This window comes from Protomyctophum bolini (genome assembly GCF_963924005.1).
Source record: "Protomyctophum bolini genome assembly, chromosome: 3".
Classification (NCBI taxonomy): Eukaryota; Metazoa; Chordata; class Actinopteri; order Myctophiformes; family Myctophidae; genus Protomyctophum; species Protomyctophum bolini.
Window position 1 is genome coordinate 36,683,324 of NC_137864.1, and position 16,108 is coordinate 36,699,431.

At 40.2% G+C, this 16,108-nt stretch overlaps 1 protein-coding gene across 1 annotated transcript in view; it reads right to left on the reverse strand.

The window, feature by feature from the left end:
• Positions 1-7,715, reverse strand: part of LOC308312993 (sphingosine kinase 1-like) — a 30,900-nt gene extending 23,185 nt beyond the window's left edge. Inside the window, exon 1 of the mRNA XM_080759831.1 lies at positions 7,179-7,715. Within this exon, the coding sequence (XP_080615957.1) occupies positions 7,179-7,584 (406 nt within the window). The 5' untranslated portion in view covers positions 7,585-7,715. The remainder of the gene's footprint in view (positions 1-7,178) is intronic.
• Positions 7,716-16,108: the final 8,393 nt, after the last annotated feature.

Here is a 16,108-nt window from a genome sequence, read left to right on the forward strand (position 1 = left end):
ATATGACAAATCTGATACATCTTGATCACATACATGACTCCGGAGATAATGTTTACAGATTTGTGAGAGTTTTGAACAAAGTTGTAGGCGTTGTATCAAAACGTGTCTGTGTTTTGAAGAAAACGCGAAATGGCGGAAAATGTAGTCTGGCACAAAAGAATGGCTGGGGGCCTGTATGTGGAGTTGCATCATGATCTAAGGAATCCAGGGGGAAATAATTTTGATTGTATGACCTACGGTTTAACAGTTATATAGGCTAAAACGTTAAGTGGGCTGTCTGTTATAGCACCATCATGAGGTTGATTTTGAAAAATGTGGGGCCTTGGCCTACAGACAGACAGACAGACGGCCTTCAGTTGTCCCGCCTTACGGAGACAATAGACAATAGACAAAATTGAATTAACGATTCTGTACCTCAAAAGACTCGCCATTAATAATGGTTGCCATGGTTACACTCCACAGTTCCTCTCCATGCACCTGCTGACTCCCAGTCTCCGTTTCTTATTTGTAATGGAGAAGTGTTTAAAACCAATAGGAGTAAATTGGGGCACTAGTGAGTGAACACTGATGTAGATCACTCTTATATCCTTCTTGTCCCCATCAATGCAGTGACGTTAAAATAATCATCAATCCAGTGACGTTAAATCAAACAATCAAGCCCTGGGCCAGTATAGCGGTCCAGGCACCTTGGCTGGTAATCCAGTCTGGCAGTGTGCCGTGGGTTCGACTCCCGATCCCGACGGCCTTTACTGAATGTCACTCTCCCATCTCTCTCCCCATTTCAAGTCAGATTCTATCACTCTACAAAAAAAACTAAAATCACGTGAAGTGAGGGGCGCTAACCACTAATATATTAAGTAACTCATGTTGATTAGGTGATGTAAGGGTGATATAAAACAAACACTGCCAACACAAACATTAAATGCCATTAACAATAAAGAGACAATATGACGTAATGAGGGACAATATGATGTAAATTTTCCCTTCATTGTCAATGGTCAAATCGCTGCTACTCTGAGTCACAATCATTTTCTATTCAAATTAGTCGCAGTCTAGGAGGTACAGAGTGTGATGCTATGCTGAGGTATGCTGAGGTTGATGCTATGCAGAGGTTCAGCATGCAAGTGTCAGAAGGAGGCCTTCTGGGAAAAGCTTAGCATGCATAAGGTGTAGCCTGTTTAAACAAATAATTGGTCTGTGTATGTACATTAGACAAAGCAATTATTCAGCAGTGAACACAATACATTAATTAATGGAAGGATCAAGAGGACAGAGCTGATGCAAAACCCATATATATATCACTCATTCTTGAGATGAGGGACAAAAGTGGAAAAAACATGTCCCACACATAAGAGCCTTATTTTATGTAAAAAATTAATTAATTCATAAAAATAAAAGCACTTGCAAAGTTAAGTGTAATACAGTTGTGTATTATTATGCCCTTAATTTCATTATAATTGTTTTCATATTCCATCTGAATTAGTTAAAAGCAGGCCCTGTACCCAAAAAGGCCTGTATTTAGCCTGTCCCCAGCAAGTGGCCACAATTTCAAACTGCCAAAAAAGTGTCTAATACTGTCACAATCACATAAATATACATACTAAATTAAAGTAGATTGTCAACAACATAGCAAATAATATACACAGTTAATTTTAATTTATATTTTCTATTAAATATCTCATATCAAATGTTCGTCCCACGTCTCCGTCAACTCCGTCAGGTTTTTTTAAAAGTCTTAAATTAATCAGAAAATATTGTCGACAGATTTAGCCTGAAGACTCCTTTTCCAAGTCCCATTTATATTTGTTGCAACAGTGGAGTACCTGGTCTGACAAGCATTCAATTGTTTGATATTTTAAACAAACAATGTTGATAACAATGTGGTCACAGCTTTTACATGTCAACTCCGTCTGCACATTTTTAACATTTGTTAAGAATTCCAAAATAATGTTTATTATTTTAGTTTAGGGGTTAGGTTTAGCTAACAAAATTAAGCAAAAACAAAATGGCTACATTGTACTAAAGAGGGTTAAGATGAAAACAAATGCCATTTTGTCAACTCCGTCAGACGTCAACTCCGTCAGATGTTGCGTCTGACGGAGTTGACGTGTATCTGACGGAGTTGACAAAAGTGTTCCTAAAACAATAAAATTATTGTTTTTGAATAATGGGCAGTATTCTAATTTGGCACACAGTTAGAGCATGCCTTAAGGAACATTTTTGGCTATGGGGCCATCACAGATTTGTCTCGTGGTGACCATGGCAGCCATATTACAAAAGAGCCGCCACCTGATGTTATTTTACAATAACTCAAGTTCTACACCACCTAGGATCTTGATTCTGGTGACTAAGACCTCATTTTCAAGGATGAGGGATACAGTGGTACAATTTAGACTTTCCCTGTGACCATGGCAGCCATTTTTCAAAATGGCCGCCACCTGCTGTTATTTTACAATAACTCAAGTTCTACACCACCTAGGATCTTGATTCTGGTGACTAATCATACATTTTCAAGGATGTGGGGTACATTGGTAATATTTAGATTTGTCCTGTGACCATAGCAGCCATTTTTTTTTCAAAATGGCCGCCACCTGCTGTTATTTTACAATAACTCAAGTTTTAGACCACCTAGGATCTTGATTTTGGCGACTAATCATACATTTTAAAAGATGAGAAATACAGTGGTACTATTTAGATTTGTCCTGTGACCATGGGAGCCATTGTTTTTCAAAATGACCACCAACCTGCTGTTATTTTACCAATAACTCAAGTTTTAGACCACCAAGGATCTTGATTCTGGCGACTAATCATTACATTTCAAAGGATGAACTTTCTCTGGGAGAGGTAAGGGCTTATTTCAGGTGCAGGTTGAGTTTCTACTGACAGGACATTAAAAGGAGGTGGGCTTTCTGGCCTTTGACTTGCCCCTTTCAGGTACAGATGCACAGTTTGACTTCACTGGCCACTGCAGGGAACTGTGGGGGAGAAACTTTGGTCTCTTGACTCCCCGATTAGGTTCAGGGTTTTTTTTGGTGGAGACTTGCCTTTCATGACATCTTTGCTGCAGCAGTTGATCTCCTTACTGCCAGTGGTGGCACACTCTGGGTCTCTGGGGCATTGTATCTTGGTGGCCTCCTGCCAGTGTTTCTCCATCCTTCTCCTGAGCTCTGTGTTCTGGGGCTCTGTTATAGTCAACTTACATTGTCTTGGCTGGAGATTGCTTTCCTGCAGGGTCCAGCCCAGTCTTGTGCAGATGGCTGCTGGCCCACCTGGAGGCCCCAACCTCACTTGTTTCGGTTGGTGTGATTAGGTGGGGTGGTCTTCCCCAATCAGGATGAGGGGTTTGACCCTTTCAAACGGCAGTCTGGCCAAGTGTCTGTATTTAGTTGTGAGTTTAGATACAGGATACGATTGCTCACCCAGCCCCAGGTGACATGAGGTGAAGGCTCCTTTGATTTGGTAACATTGCTTTGGTTGACATGCTGGGGACACAGAGAAAGACACTGATGCCTTCAGTGTCTGCACATCCTGCCTGATGGTCCTGAAGCCAAATCTTCTGTCTTCAGTCTTTCGCTCACTGTTCACTGCTCACTGTTCACCTCACCGAATTTAGCCCAAGGAGTTTGACCCCTAGTTTGGCCATAGACCCCCTAGTTTGGCCATAGCCACTTGCCCAAATGTGCCGACATGTGCTGACCTCATCACATCTGTGATGATGGCTATGGCCGTTTTTAGCCAACGTAGTGTTTTTTGTGCAAAACTAATGCTTGGAATGGATCCAGAATCATGAAAAGCCCCTAGTTTGACATGCCACATGCTACTTGGCATAATGAAATTTAGAACATTTAGCCTTATATTGGTTGTTGATGGTACCCAACTTTCAGCAGCTGTCAAACATGCCCCTAGGGTGGTCAAATAGAAACCGATGTGGGATATGTTAGTAGACACCTTTACAAACATTGGTGAAGAAAATTCTTGGTAAGAAATGTATTCACAGATTTTATATTATTCTGATAATATTCCCAGAGTAAATTGGTAAAATAATAGCAGGTCCACCATTTTTGAAAATGTCTACCATCCATGGTCACAGGATAAATCTAAATAGTACAACTGTATTCCTCACCCTTGAAAATGTATGATTAGTCACCAGAATCAAGATCCTATAGTGGTGTAGAACTTGAGTTATTGGGAAATAACAGAAAGTTGGCGGCCATTTTGAAAAATGTCTACCATGGTCACAGGACAAATCTAAATAGTACCAATGTATCCCACATCCTTGAAAATGTATGATTAGTCACCAGAATCAAGATCCTAGGTGGTGTAGAACTTGAGTTATTGGGAAATAACAGAAAGTTGGCGGCCATTTTGAAAAATGGCTGCCATGTTCACAGGGCAAATCTAAATAGTACCACTGTATTCCTCATCCTTGAAAATGTGGGATTAGTCACCAGAATCAAGATCCTAGGTGGTCTAGAACCTAAATCAGTTAAACTTGTCAACTCCGTCAGATGTTCGTCAACTCCGTCAGACGTTCGTCCCGTGATGTTTTTGTTAATTTCCAAAGAAATAGAAAATTCGCTGTCAAATCTTTTGTGCTTATGTATTGAAACACCAACTGAAATGATACGTAATGATGATTTTTTTTTTTTTTACATGGTTTTCATGTTATAATATTGAAAATAAAGGTTGAAATGACGGTTTTGAGAAATTGGATATTTCATAATAGTGTGATATTGGAACAAAATAATATTAAAAGATTTGTATTACTTAACTTGATTAGGCCTACTGAAAGCCATTATAAGATAACTGAGGACTTTATATTATTGTTGAAATGATAAAATTCAATTAAAAGGGATTTTAGTGTGTCTGACGGAGTTGACATGAATCAGGTATTAAGTGCATAAATGTCCCATTTTAGAAAGAAATGTTATGCGAAAAACCTGTTCCTTCTCAAGATTGGTAGTTGAGACCTGTGTCTACAAATACATCTATTTGATTTGAATGTATCTTAAAATAAAAAAAAATCCAGTTTGAAAAAAGTTTTGTCCCTTATCTCAAGAATGGGTGATATATATATATATTTATATATAAATAGCGAATAAATGGACCATAGTGTGTACTAGAATCTATTATGCCATATACGTCAAATATCTTCTCTGATCTGTAGTTAGAAATGTATAGTATAGGAGGAGGACAGAGGAATTAAGATTGTCCAAATATATCGAATAATACTAATAATGTATACTGGAAGTCCATCTATATTGATGGAACAGTCAAGATTTTGCTGACATCACTAGACTAATAGCTAAGATCCCCAGTGATCCTCATTACTCAACATGATTTAGTAGTCTTTGGCACATAGAGCCTCTGGCAGTATCAGTATAGATCAGTTGTTCCAAAACAATGGGCCGGGACTCGGAACCCATTTTTGGCTCGCAAACCAGTAAATATCGCTTTTTTTATCTTCCTTTATAATTTATTTTTTTTAAATAATACAAAAAAATAAATATATATAGCCTATAATTAGTATTTGTGTTTCAAAATATGTTCAAAAATGTAAACATTAAACACTAAATTTCAAAAGATTTTCAGAGGGAAAAATATAAAACGATTCCATATATTTTAAAGACTTAAGAAATAGTGAAAATAGCAAGCTCACAATGCGTCACATTGAAGCTTGTAGATCGACTATTTTAACTATTTTTGGAATAGGACTCGAGTGGTTAATTCAGAATGTATTTTGTGAGCTAGTTTTGGCCCTGGGGTGTCTGACACCAATTGCATCTTTTGGGTCTTGAGCTGAACAGGTAGGCTACACTGATATGCATTGCTGAGAGGAGATCACAATCCTAATATTGTCAAACTTCTGAAACGTGAACTGGGCTTACTTGAAATGTATATTTCACAACAACCCGAGCTATTTGGCTTCCCCATGGGTTAGACTAAATTGGTTTGGGTTTGACTCCCAGCAAAACAATCACACTGGAAATGGAAAATGGCCATGAGCTGTGTTGTATTGCGAACAAAGATAAGGGGTTTTGGGGTGAGAAAACTATAGTGGAGCCAGTGTTATTCTTAGTATCTTGGCTTTCTGCTGAACACAATCATTTTCTTTCCCATATGGGGACGAAACTGTGTTTTAGGTCAACTTGGATCAGATTAAAATTAACGTTCTAAAAAGATAACATATGCCATGTTTAGTTTTTAACCGCCCGTTTCTTCTCTGCCCCATGTATTGAGTAACAGAAAATGTTGCCACTGTATTATGTGCAAACTATCTGGGTCACAGTGTGCCAGATATGAGTTTGCGTACAGCAGTTTGTGTAAAGCCTTTTTACAGCCAGTGCAACTTGTTGAAGGGGATAATATGGTGACAACCTCCCCTCCAAACATTGTGTTCACTGTGGTAACCTACTGGTAATTAAGCCTGATTTAAATGTCTTGGTGCTGATGCTGTGAGCTTGTGCATGCACACAAAAAGTATAACTAATTAAGTGGGCTACTAGTCTGACTGCTACATCAATTAATAGCAGAAATGATAACTGTTTGTCGTTCTTCCCATGTTGCGTCATTTACATGACAATACTTATATGCATTCCAGTAATGTGACTCGATCCTTGCCAAGTCTTAAAAGCAGGATAACCAGAAATATAAGTGCGGTGGCCTACCAGACAAGAAACCAGTTTCACAGGCTATTAAGTGACTAATTTAATGGACACAGAATAGCTCTATCTTTATATTGTTTCCTTATTTATTGGACTGTGTCTACTGGCTATAGTGGCAAGAGGAGACTTATGTATTCATTTATTAAATACATAAATACTTAACCTAGACCACTGCAAAGTTCACAACCATTCGTTTTCGTTTTTTCCTTAGTTATCCTTAGTTTTTCCTTAGGCTATACTGACTATAGAATTCTCATTCTCATCATCATACTTGTAGGCCTATCCTAGACCTATAGACCCAGTCCAGGGGGTGTAGCCTACGTGAGACTGGTAGAACAGAACAAACAGAATGCTATGCAGTGGGACCGGACTGGGACACCACCAGCGCATCAACTGAATTTCTCCCTGCATGGAAATAAAAACGTCTGGGTTTCCGAGGCTAACTGAATTATAGCGGCCTAGAGCAATTTACAACCAATAAGGAAGTTTTGCCATAATTAGCCTTTTCCTCACCTTTTCTCAGGTATTGTTGGCGGGCCGCGCGCTCTCGAATCACACGAGCCCATTTTTCTGTCTCCGCAAGCGCGCTCTGGTCCTGCACCCCCGAGACCCGGTAGCACAGCTCCACTCTCTGTCGCGACCCCCCGGAGCTCATCCATCGCTTCTTCAGTGGGTAAAAGTAGGCTGTGAACAAGTACTCTGCGGTGTCATCCCCGATGTGCGCCCGGCAACCCACACAGTCCTTTAACCTGAAGACCACCTTGTTCTGGGATGGGATCCTTTGAACCGTGAGGTCCGTCTCGGTCAAGCTTAAGGCATATCTGACTTTTCGGGTGCCCGTGAATTCCCCGTATAACACGACCTGACTGGAGCCGTTGTTAAAGCAGGACGAGTCCAGGTCTGCTTTCTCTGGATCCATCCTGATGATCCTGAAAGCAGACGGGGATCCGCAGACCGGCGGGCGAGGGTCCGGGATACCGCGCACACAGTCCGCACGCACTCATGCACTCGCGGGGGGGATGCGAGCAAACTCTCCGCAGGATGCCAGACTGCGACTGTGTACCGGTTGATAGTTGTCACTGAGATGATATACAGTTGAGCCCGATGGACGCTGGTGAGCGAGTTTAACCAGTTGGGAGAACCAAAAGCGGTCGCACGTCTCCACCTAGCGACGAAATGAGAGAATTACCAAACAGCACATCCAGGACATGTCAACGAAAATAAAAGAGAGACTGATGATTGATGAAGCCATGAAGCATATAGCTAAGCAATGGGCTGGCAAAACATTTTTAACAAATAGGCTTTAGCTAAATGGTTAACTATGGTTGGCTAAACCTCCCTGTTCCAGCTCTCTGAGCTCTGTCATAATAGCCTAGAAGTTATTGAAAAAGTGTATCTGAAGGCTACTGTTGCAAAATAAACAGTTAATGCTTTTAGAATTCTCTGTGTGATTGATTTGACTAATGAGCAGAATTTCAGACAAGGTTGTTTCTATCTAGTTTCTATCAAAATGAGGACATGAGGTTGTTTCTATAGTCTCCCCCCCACTGTGAGAGTAGAGGACCATCAGACACAGTTACTGTCTGAGGTTGTGTCTGACATGAGATGTTGCTTACTTGTCATTCGAATCTAGTACAAACTGGATGGGCAGTGTTTGTGAATGCATAAACTGCGCAAATAACTTCAGTGGAAAAGCTGTAGGCTACTAATCAGACATGATTGTATGTGAGCACATTATATGGAGTTGGAACATCGTATTTTCAGGAGGAAAGACAGGAGGAACAATCAAATGGAATAACATCCATGCTACCGCCTCACTATAGTCTATTCCCATATACTCACTTGATTCTATAGCACTTGATAGCAACAACTTGGCATGACTAACCTCCTTTCTCATCTCTTTCAATCTCACCTGATGACAACCATCCCACTACCTGTCATTGATGATAACTCCTCCCATGCTCACCTGATTTGAATCACTTTGTGATATCAACTCCTACCTTCTCATCAAACAGTACTGTGATACACCTCCTGCCAACGAGTACCATCATATGCATCCATATACCCCCCCCACCCCTTTCTTTCCAGATCTCTCCTCTATCATTTAGCCTACTTTTCAGATTCCAGAATTTTCTTTTCTTTTTTTTAAGAGAATGAGTCTATTGCCGCCTGAAAGGACTAATTTGCTATCATGGAACGCAGGCCAAAGACTCTCTTGCCCTCTCATCTGAATCACGGTTCTACAGTTTCACAGTTTCTTTCCAAAAAGAAAGAAAAATCACACCCACAAGCATTAAAAATAGATTGTGATAGAGAATTCTAATTCAGGTGCCCACTCGTGTGTGTGTGTGTGTGTGTGTGTGTGTGTGTGTGTGTGTGTGTGTGTGTGTGTGTGTGTGTGTGTGTGTGTGTGTGTGTGTGTGTGTGTGTGTGTGTGACCCCAATCAGCATGCTGCAGGGATCAATGAATCATACTACATTCAGCCTGGGCACACCTGAACTTTCATGCACGGCCAAAAGAAGCTGTCTTCCGTGTTTTTAGACAGCTGGTGGAGGGAAATGAAGCTCCACCCACACGGCAGAATGCAGCTGGGGCAAGCTTTTTCAGGAATCTGGCCGACGCGACAATCTGCCGCGTGGGTGGAGCTTAATTTCCATCCACCAGCTGTCTAAAGACACGGAAGAGACGCCGGCAGACAGCTTCTTTTGTCCGCACATGGAATCTTAGGTGTGCTTACACTGTCAGACATACATACAGACAGACATACACACTCGGCCACTCATGGGAGCGGTGCAATGTTCTCTTCATGAGGCTTTCAAGCTTTACCTAGAAATGGCTTTGAAAATATAGCCTTTTATTTAACTGCATACATATCATTGCATAAAGGCATGTCAACCAGAATATATTTTTGCACTGCTCAAAAATATAGAGCGGTGCTCTGTAGGCTACTTGGTACTTGAACTGTACCAAGTTGCCTACAGGTCAATACAAAATCTGACTGCTACGGGTATAAAACCAGAAAAAGACTTACAAAAACGCCTAACATCCGCTATTCATTTTCATATGTATATTTGCTAAAGCAACAGGGAGCCAAAGGGGCCAAAGAGCTGCATGTGGCTCTAGAGCCACAGGTTGCCTAAATGCCTACCCCATGTTCTCACAGCAGGGCCTATACTTATATTAGGGCCACTAGGATATCTTATTGTTTGCAATGGACATAGTATAGAATTAGCTGATGTTTTCAAATAATTTTGTGCGATATGACACTTCTTGTACTGGACATCTATTGTATGTGTTTTTTTATTTCTTCTCCTGAGCTATATGTCAGGGTCTGAAATGGTAAATAATTAATCTATTTTATCAGCTCTGCTAATTATATATCAACAGTATCCGACCACATCTCAATTCACTTATTAGTATTAGCTACAATCATTACAATATTGTTCTTGTTTTTTGTTTAGTTTTCTTTGGATTAAATGTTATTATAGCTACATACATACATCTAACCATGTCAGAAAAAGAAAAATGTTAGTAAAATCGGTTGTGGATGACATCCCGAAAATTACATTTATGCGGCTAATGCAGCCATGTACCGAAGCACTGCACCTGTTGCTGGCTCCAGTTCTATTTATTATTGAAATTAACATTAATCTGATCTTAATTACCATGTTGTATTTCTATTACTGTATGATTATGCAAACAATTTAACAATTGTATATGAACACATTCTGCCAACAGATGGCAGTATAGGATCCTATAGGAAGAAAGCACCTCCATGCTACAGGATTGAGTCAAGTTAAATTATCCATAACATAGGCTACTACAGTTTATGCAGTTACTCTTCGTTGTTCTATAAATTAACTTGACCTCAGTCACTTGTTATGTATTAACATCAATTCAATTTTGATGTGAGGGCTGAAGGGTAATTAAATGCTCTATGTTCATAATTGCCACAGACTAATCAATCATTTAAGAGAAACTGGTCATGTATGACTTCTCGTTGCTCAAATCAAAGTCACTTCAGTGTTTTGTTACCCTGAATGTGATAGTGCTCCAACCTGGAGGCATGCAGAGGCACATGATGCACATAGATGAAAAGAGGAGGTGGAGGGGGAGGTTTTCGTTTATGCAGATGGCAAATATCGGTACCAGTAAACACCTGGGCCCTGAGGGTAAATGAGATGATCTTATTCACATGCAAGTCTTGTGCAACAAAATGTAGGCCTTAAATGCTTCGAAAAGGCAATGTGCTCCAATCTGAAAGATGGGTAGTTTAGTTATATCATATGGTTTGGGTTGTGAAAAATGTTCTCTTCATGAGGCTTTCAAGCTTTACCTAGAAATGGCTTTGCAAATATAGCCTTTTATTTAACTGCATACCATTGCATAAAGGCATGTCAACCAGAATATATTTTTCATGTGAAACTGGTAGAAGAATGACAATTTCCTAAAAGCTGTTGATTGAAATTGGGATGGCACAAGAGGCTTTGCAAATGGCAGCAGTTCTCCAGCTGTGTGGAGAATTAACAGTCTTTGCATAAGGTCCTTTTCATGAGGCCAGAGACTCTCCTGTCACTCCAACATGAACTTGCAATACTTGTAGCTTAGAAAGGCCATATTGGCTCCCAAGATTCTGAAAGCAACCATTTTCATCGCATAATTTCAACACTTGTGCACCAATTATCACCAATTACAAGCCACATACATTGTGACAAGTGATATTCACAACCATCTGGCTTCATCTCCTGAGAAATGTTCTGTCAGATGTGACCCTATAGCATGCTGCATATTCATGTTTCATTTTGCCTGTATAAATTATATAAGGCTCGCCTTGCAGGACTTCATCAGCTCATTGACAAAGTGCGCACAAATGTATCGATAGCTAAATTCTGGACAGGGAGGCCACATCGCTATTCTTGTTTATTTTCACCACAATTCATTTGTCAATAATATCTATAGAGGAAATCATACACATGGAGGGAACCTAAATCTCCATTCCATTTCCATATAGGGCATGGGGCCCAGGACTTACTGTTGTAGGCGCTATATGTAATGGGGAATCACTCCAGTGTTCGTGCAGGGTGTGGTGGCGGTATGATGGTTTTTGGAACATTGTGTTGGAGTGTGCACTGTCATAAAAGGAGAAAAGCAGCTTTGTGCAATGAATAAATCAACCTGCCTGTTTTGATTAGGGGGAGCCCATTTCACCCTTTGAACACAGCTCAGATTGTACACACATTAAATATCACGGCCAGTGGGCATTAGAAATGTATGAAATGTCTCAAGGGTGAATTTACTAGGGATGCAGTGATTGGTGCACAAGACTGGAAATTGTTGCTTATATGCTTTATCCATTACCAGGCAACGGTTATTCGCCTATAGGCTGTTGTTTCAGATGTTGAACCTTCATGTGTCGCTTCATTGTGACACTTTCTTTTTCTCAGTGTTGGAAAAGTCTATTCACTATACGTAAAATATCAATACTGCAATGTATAAATACTCTGTTCTAAGTAAAAGTCTGGAATTCTAAATGAACTTGAGTAAAAGTACAAAAGTATTGATATGAAAATGTACTTAAAGTAGCAAAAGTATAGAAAGTATTAATTTAGCAGAATGTCAGATTTCAAGTTTTCAAATAAAAATCATTTTGAAAATAGCAGATCAACTAGCTCACAATGTGTCGACGCATTGCCTATTTTCAAATGGCTGAAATGTACTGTATATTACTGTATGTTTTGTAATAATAATCAATCTACAAAGTAACTATAGTAACTAAAGGTTTCAAATAAATGTAGTGGAGTAAAAAGTACCATATGGGCAGAGATGTAGTGGAGTAGAAGTAAATGTATTGGAAATTGGAAATACTCAAGTAAAGTACAAATACCTCAACTACTTTAAGTAGGCCTACAGTAGCCTACTTAAGTAAATGTACTGCTATGCTTTTTACATAATGAACACCTGACTGATAACTGATAAATACACCTTTTCATCAGACACATTTTGACCTGTTCTTTTCCCCATGGACCTCCGTGATGTATTTTCCTGCGTCTAGGTGCGGCTCCTCTTTGTCTCCTGCTGGTAGATGAAGTGGCACCTTGGCAGTAATGAGAGCAGGAGATGTCATGCTGCTTTCACCATTCTGACACCCTCTCCGAGCCACTGAACGCTATCTCACCAACGCAGCCTTCAAACCAGATGATCTCCACACTCTGTGTGTGTGTGTGTGTGTGTGTGTGCGCGTGTGTGTGTGTGTGTGTGTGTGTGTGTGTGTGTGTGTGTGTGTGTGTGTGTGTGTGTGTGTGTGTGCGCGCGCGTGTCTTTGCGTGTGTGTGTGTGGGCGTATTTTTATACTTGAATGCAGACACATACAACACATCAGTAAAAAATGATATCTCCCGTCTCCAGCATAAAAATTGCTGCTAGCTAGACCAAATAAAAGAAATGCAACTATATTACACCCATCCTTATTTCTCCACACTGCTTGTGCGTATTGTACTGTTGACTTTTAAAGCTTTACAAAGGCCAGGCTGCTATTGCGGCTGAGGTCCTCGACCTCGGTGGGGAACCTGCTGCTTGTTCTTTGAGGCCAAAGAAGACAAAGGGTAGACTCTGCTGTCAGGGCTCCTCAGGTTGAATCAGTGTCTTCTTATAAAATAACTTCTTACATACTTTTATCAAAAAGCCTTCCATAATTTAAAATGTTGAATTGTTTGATTCTCTTAAAGGTAGGGGACAACTTCAGATACAGTATACAGTCTGATACGAATATCTGTTGCTGTCTTTAATGATTTATTTCTCACTGGACAGTACCATGTATACCATGTTATACACGGTGTTATACTTTTTATTATTTTATTTAAGATTTATTCCTTTGGGGCTTTTCACCTTTATTTCGATAAAGACAGTAAAGAGAGACAAAGAACAGGGGAGAGAGCTGGGGATGCACCGATGCAGCAAATCTTCTGCCGGGCTTTGGAATCGAACCCTGCAGGACACGCTGTCGGGCATCAAAGCCTATGTGTTTTTTTTTGTTTTTGTTTCTTTATTTACCCAGGGTATAGTAGCTGAGCACAAGTGCCCATTTTCAGCAACGCCCTGCACATAGATACACACACATTAAAACCTGGGAGCTGACCAGTACAACCTCAGTCTTATACTGTTGGCCACTAAGTAGCTCCACTGGAGCAGTTGGGTGTTCAGTGCCTTGCTCAAGGGCACTTCAGTGGTGTTGGGTGAGTGATGACCAATCACTTCCCGACCCTGATACTCGGTCGCATTAACTACTTGGCCATCAGTGCCTCGTGTGTGTTTTATTTATTTTTTATTCCATCAGTTTATGTAAAGCACTTCCAACCTCATTTTGAAGTGCTTTATAAATATGTATTATTTTTTTATTACATTTCATATGAGCTTGAGCGAGCACAGTATGAGAACCTCATGTAGGACACTCTTTGGTTGTTTCTAAAACCCACATCAATATAGAGCAATGGGGCATCAAAGTCTGAAGGGTCTCAAAGCTGTCAGGCAGTAACGTGTTTTACACAGATTTTAACAGATTCACTTCATTTATCCTTGCATACCGGTATTTCCTTTTCATCATATTTTTATTTGTTCTATTTCATATTTCTTATAAAGGCATTAGTTGCCAGTTGGTGAGACAGATGTGTGCCTGCACGACCTAGAAATAATTAGGAAGCAGAGCAATTTCATGTCTCCTACTTATCTGAAATGTTCAAAATAGTCCATAATGACACTTGACTTGTACCATACGTACATTAATACATTTCTATTGTCCAGGCATGCATGCCAGATGAATGCCTGAGCCTTCTACCGACTTTTCAGGGAAAGTCTTACCTCATATACTAACATGGAAAACTTGCTGGCTGTGGTACTAGTAAATATTGATGTCTGAATGCACTCCTTTCAGTCTCATAATAGCTTTTCATTCAATATGTATTCTATTTATTTACCTGTGTCAGAGATGATCCATATTGAATGTGGAAGTCAGGTGGAGTGATAATTGAACCCATAACAGCAAGCGTGATGCTGGCTGAAGTGATAATGTGATATTTTGGGGGAAGTTGATGAAGGGTGGAGAAATCTGCAGACATCATTACTCCCTCCCTATATCTATACCGTGGCTTCTCTGATGTCATTAGGAGCCATAGCTTTCTTCCCTCTCCCCTATCATTAGATTACCTCGCCCTGCCAGAACATTTAGGAAAGCTACAGTATACTCAGTCATTAGGCAAGCTGTCCTGCCTTGCTTGTCACACAGGAGGCACACTTTCACCTTGTAATTTGAGACCCAACGCAGCTCATCAGGACAGGAAGGAGTATTGAGATATGGATGTGTCACCGCCTCTATCGGGAGATCTTTATGTCCTGCACACCCTTCGATTACACAGGCAAATTTAGAGTGCACAGTTGGCAAAGGCGCTGTTCCCTGGGACATATTATCCCACATTATATTCCTGGTTTCTGCCAGAAGCACATCATGACTAGGAGTTGGTACACAGTGATGACAACAAAAGAGATATTCATGGTAATAGACTATATACTGTAGACATAATAGAGTATATGGAATGACTGCGGCATATTCTTGTCACACTAATGGCTTTCGGTCCCTTTTCAGGGATAGCTTTGTGGCCTGTTTTCACAGACTGTAAACAATTACAACATGGCGTCCCCAGGACAACAAGAACAGAAAAAACAATTATGACAACAACAAGCACTCACTAGTTTATCTAATTAGCCAGGAAAAGACAGGATATAATTTGGCATGAAGGAAATTAACCAGTTCCTAAAAAGGGACAAAATAAAACATTTGTGTTTCATGTCATTTACACAAGGTAATTAAATAAACACAAACTCAACTTCATATCACAAGAAGACAGGTGTTAAAGAGTGGGGGAAATTATTACTATGCAAGCTATCCAAAATTGCAGTACATTTGAAAAAACTAAAAATCCAAATGAGTCTTGCAGGAGAGGAGTGAGGGATAGAATAAAGTCACTCCAGAGAATGGCTTTGCCATGAGGAAGAGGAGGACACCCAGTAGGCAGCAGGAGCATAGGTTCCATTCCAGTGAGGACATCTTTCAAATGCCCCCATAGTGCAAGCTCAACGTCTCTTTTTGTAGAGTCTGTTTGAGTTCGTTCCCCATGATCCACATTGAGTCCCTTCAGTGGGAGGATGAACATCTAGACTAGAGCTGCCTGTATGGATAAATTGTTTTGATGGAAGAAAGCTTGCCATCTGTAGTACAGGAAGAGGGATATCGGTGTTGGCTGTTCCCATTTATATGGCGAAGATAATTCTCCAGGGAGGCGGTACTCTGAGAAAGATGAAATGTTAAGTAAATTTTGAGAGATCAATACCTGAAGAAGGTCAGTAGACCGAAAGCTTAATTGCTAATAAATCTGATTATGCGCAGATCTGA